The 3,692-nt window shown below is 38.8% G+C and overlaps 1 protein-coding gene across 1 annotated transcript; it reads left to right on the top strand.

The window, feature by feature from the left end:
• Positions 1-2,835: 2,835 nt before the first annotated feature.
• On the top strand, positions 2,836-3,468 carry SARC_08700 (hypothetical protein; the record flags this gene model as incomplete). The annotated part of the gene is made up of 1 exon (XM_014297311.1): positions 2,836-3,468. Exon 1 carries the CDS (start codon positions 3,088-3,090, stop codon positions 3,466-3,468), a length of 381 nt encoding a protein of 126 aa, XP_014152786.1. The 5' UTR covers positions 2,836-3,087.
• Between the last annotated feature and the right edge of the window lie 224 nt (positions 3,469-3,692).

The following is a 3,692-nucleotide window of genomic DNA, read 5'->3' as shown; positions in this document are numbered from 1 at the left end:
GTGTGTGTGTGTCGTCGTGTGTGTGTGTGTGTGTGTGTGTGTGTGTGTGTGTCGTGTGTGTGTGTGTGTGTGTGTGTGTGTGTGTGTGTGTGTGTGTACGTGCTAATATATAAACATGTGAATTTATATATTTTATACGTAGGTGTGTACGAGTGCATTGGTGGATGTGTATAGTATGTATAACAGAATGTACAAATATACTTATATGCCTTCGTATATGACTATATTCGGATATATAGGTTATTAGTTCAGAAGGATAGACGTACAGTGTAGATTTACATACAATACAGATATACAACAATGCCCTCATACACACCTACTTATATAACATATATATATATATATATATATCTACATATTTATTTATCAACATGCACACACACACACACTCTCTCTCACACATATATGCGAGACGCAAGAAAACACACACACACCACACGCTCTAACCTACACCCGCATTCATCGACCCGTCAACAAATACACACCCAGCCACCCACTCACACACCCATACCCACCCGCACCCACATACGCTCACACAAACACACATACGTACACAAACACACACGCACACGCACACATTCACACACACATTCACACACACACACACACACACACACACACACACACACACACATATATATATATGTATATATATAATACAGGATATACATATATTTATATTATATACATACAATATATATACATATATATATATATATATATATATATATATATATATATATATATATATATATATATATATATATATATATATATATATATAGTGGATACATACGCTGAAATTCATCTACATATCCCTGTAAAATAGATAGTAAAAGTGAAAAATGCCCTTACATGAATTCTTCACCTTAGCTTGTTATTTAAACGAGCGCACAGTGGATTTTGAAATTGAATTGAGGATTTGCATTTAGTACATATTATTGTATTTTTAGGATAATCTTGTGCAATAAGTGCCAAAAAAAGGATATATTATATTGGTAGCAGCCACGATATACATAGTATTCCACTACCAAACTTTGATCCCTAGCGCACAAGTTTCTTATTTCCTGAGTCGCTTGAATGTCTCCTCGAATCCATATCTCGTCCAACCTACAGCTCAGACTTCAATAATGTATTCTGTCAGTCAGTGAACACGGCGGCACAACCCATGAGACAGACCATATAACCTGCTCTGACAAAATCTTAGTTGTTCAATTATTAACGGTGGCCACCGTGCCCTTGACAGTATCCGAATATCGGCGACAGCGTGTTCACACACACAAACACACACACACACACGCACACACACACACACACACACACACACACATACACACACACACGTGTATATACACGCACGTATACACACACGTGTACACAGAGTAAACACTCCATTGAGTGTATTCATCAGATCTTTGATCCAGGTCGAGCATTAACAAAAGTAGTTGCAAAATATAGGTATAGCTTTCTCTAATATAGACTCCAGATTCTAGCACTGCCCTGCAGACTGCAGAGTGCAGAGTGCAGAGTGCAGACGGCAGCGGACTGTTTTATATGAAAGAGTCATATTTACATCACATCAGTATTCTTTGAATCATAACAGACGTGCCGAGAGTCCGAAACTTGAGACTTGAGACTTGAGACTTGAGTGAGTTGTTGAGAGATGAGGTTCGAACTGAGAGTTGAGAGTTGAGAGTTGAGGTCTTGAGGCTTGAGGGTTGAGACTTATCTAGAGTTGAGGCTTGAGGGTTGAGACTTATCTAGAGTTGAGGCTTGAGGGTTGAGACTTATCTAGAGTTGAGGCTTGATAGTTGAGAGTTGAGACTCGAAAGTCGAGACTTCTTGTGAGTTCTTGTGGAGGAGAACAGAGTTTTCACAGTTTCACTTTTCAGTTTCACCGACTTTTCAAGTTTCCGGTCGGCCGTGAGACCGCGAGTCTGCAGTGCACCCTTTAGTCTACAGTCTGCAGTCTGCACTGAGCCACTGACAGCTGACAGCGGAGCCGCTGACAGTCTGACACTCTACAGTCTACAACTCCACACACACAAGAAGAAGAGAGTCACAACAAGAAGCGAGAGAGAGAGAGTCTATGCATGAACAATCTGCATAGTATTTATGTTTTATCTCGAGCTTCGCTAACTCCGCCAAGCAGGGGCCGGGGGCGGGGGGTTATGTTTCATAATTATTTTTAAAAAACAAAAAACAAAAAACAAAACACTCTTCCACAATTTTCATGTTTTCAAGCAGTTTTCCATAGTATCAGTACCATCACTATAAAGCAGCCAGATTCATCATTCAGTTCATCCACGAAATAGAATATAGATACCCCATATAATAGAGCAAGAGTAATATCTGTTTGAGCAAAGATCGACTTCATACCCTAAATTTATCACGTTGTCAACAACCAATAAAAACTGTCCTGGCTTTTTGGACTGTTGTCTGTGAGTTGTGAGTTGTGACCTGAGGTCTGATGAGTGATGAGGAGTCCACATCAGGTCATCAGGACTGAGGTATTTGTTTTTAAAGAAAAAAAACTGGGTTTAGACTTTTTAGAGTGACTGACTTTAGACTCTTATTAGAGATTAGTAAAATAAATGCACAAATAGGTATGTAGATACTTTCAGACTCAGTCAGGGACCACCAGAGGGTGTCTCCTGTACAGTGTATGAATTCATCAGTCTGTAGACTCTGTACTCTGTAGTTATAAATATTAGGTCAATCATTGGAGATGCTAGACGTTATGTCTGAATAGAGATACATCATAGCTCCTCATTGGGTAGTTATATATATATTTATATGATTCAGTCAACAAGGAGACTATATCTATACTGATACAGCGGATGCAGTCTGTAGTTATTAGGTCAATCATTTGGAGATGCTATTTAAAGTTCAAGTCAGGTTGTAATTAGCTAATTTCAGTGGTGATTTGAGATTTTGGCGCGTAACCTAGCCCTTGTACTTACACAATTTTCGTTCATGTCGTATATATTTACACACTTTTATTAAAAAGATAAATAGACTTTGGCATGTATTTAGGCACATTCGACGAGTAGTTGTGTCAGTCCTTTGTACCTACTTCTTGTGAGTATGTCGGACAAAACTGCTACGGGGAAACTAAAGGGCCACAGCAAGAATGGTTCACGTCGCCAAAAAGGCTCTGGCGGCCCTATAGCGTCAAAAGAAGTGCCGAGCGAGCTAAAAGAAAAAGGGATGAATAAAGACGGAACGAAGCGAAATCAGGGATCAGGTCGTCAAAAGGGTGTGGAGGCAGTTAAAAAACGTGCTCAAGACCAATCAAGCATCATGGAATACCAGCCTTCAACCACACCGAGTGAACAAACTGTTTCCATACGTTGCCCCGGAACAATAGTAAATGTAAGTGGAGGTACTATGCTACGAAGGCAATTGTTGATGCTGTCACCATCAATACAACAGCAAGATGATCGGCTCACATTAGTCATAGAGTAGTTTATTAATAGTATTACTGAGCATACACGGTCACAGACGAAAACATATGCAATTCTAATAATAACCTTTTAGATCGCGAACTTACCGTATATATATATATACATATATATATGCACACACACACACACACACAACATATACATACATACATACACACACACACACACACACACACACACACACATATATATATATATATAATATAATATAATAGTAATAATATA

This window comes from Sphaeroforma arctica (assembly GCF_001186125.1).
Source record: "Sphaeroforma arctica JP610 unplaced genomic scaffold supercont1.808, whole genome shotgun sequence".
In the NCBI taxonomy this organism is placed as follows: domain Eukaryota; class Ichthyosporea; order Ichthyophonida; genus Sphaeroforma; species Sphaeroforma arctica.
This window is presented reverse-complemented; position numbering and strand designations above follow the sequence as displayed.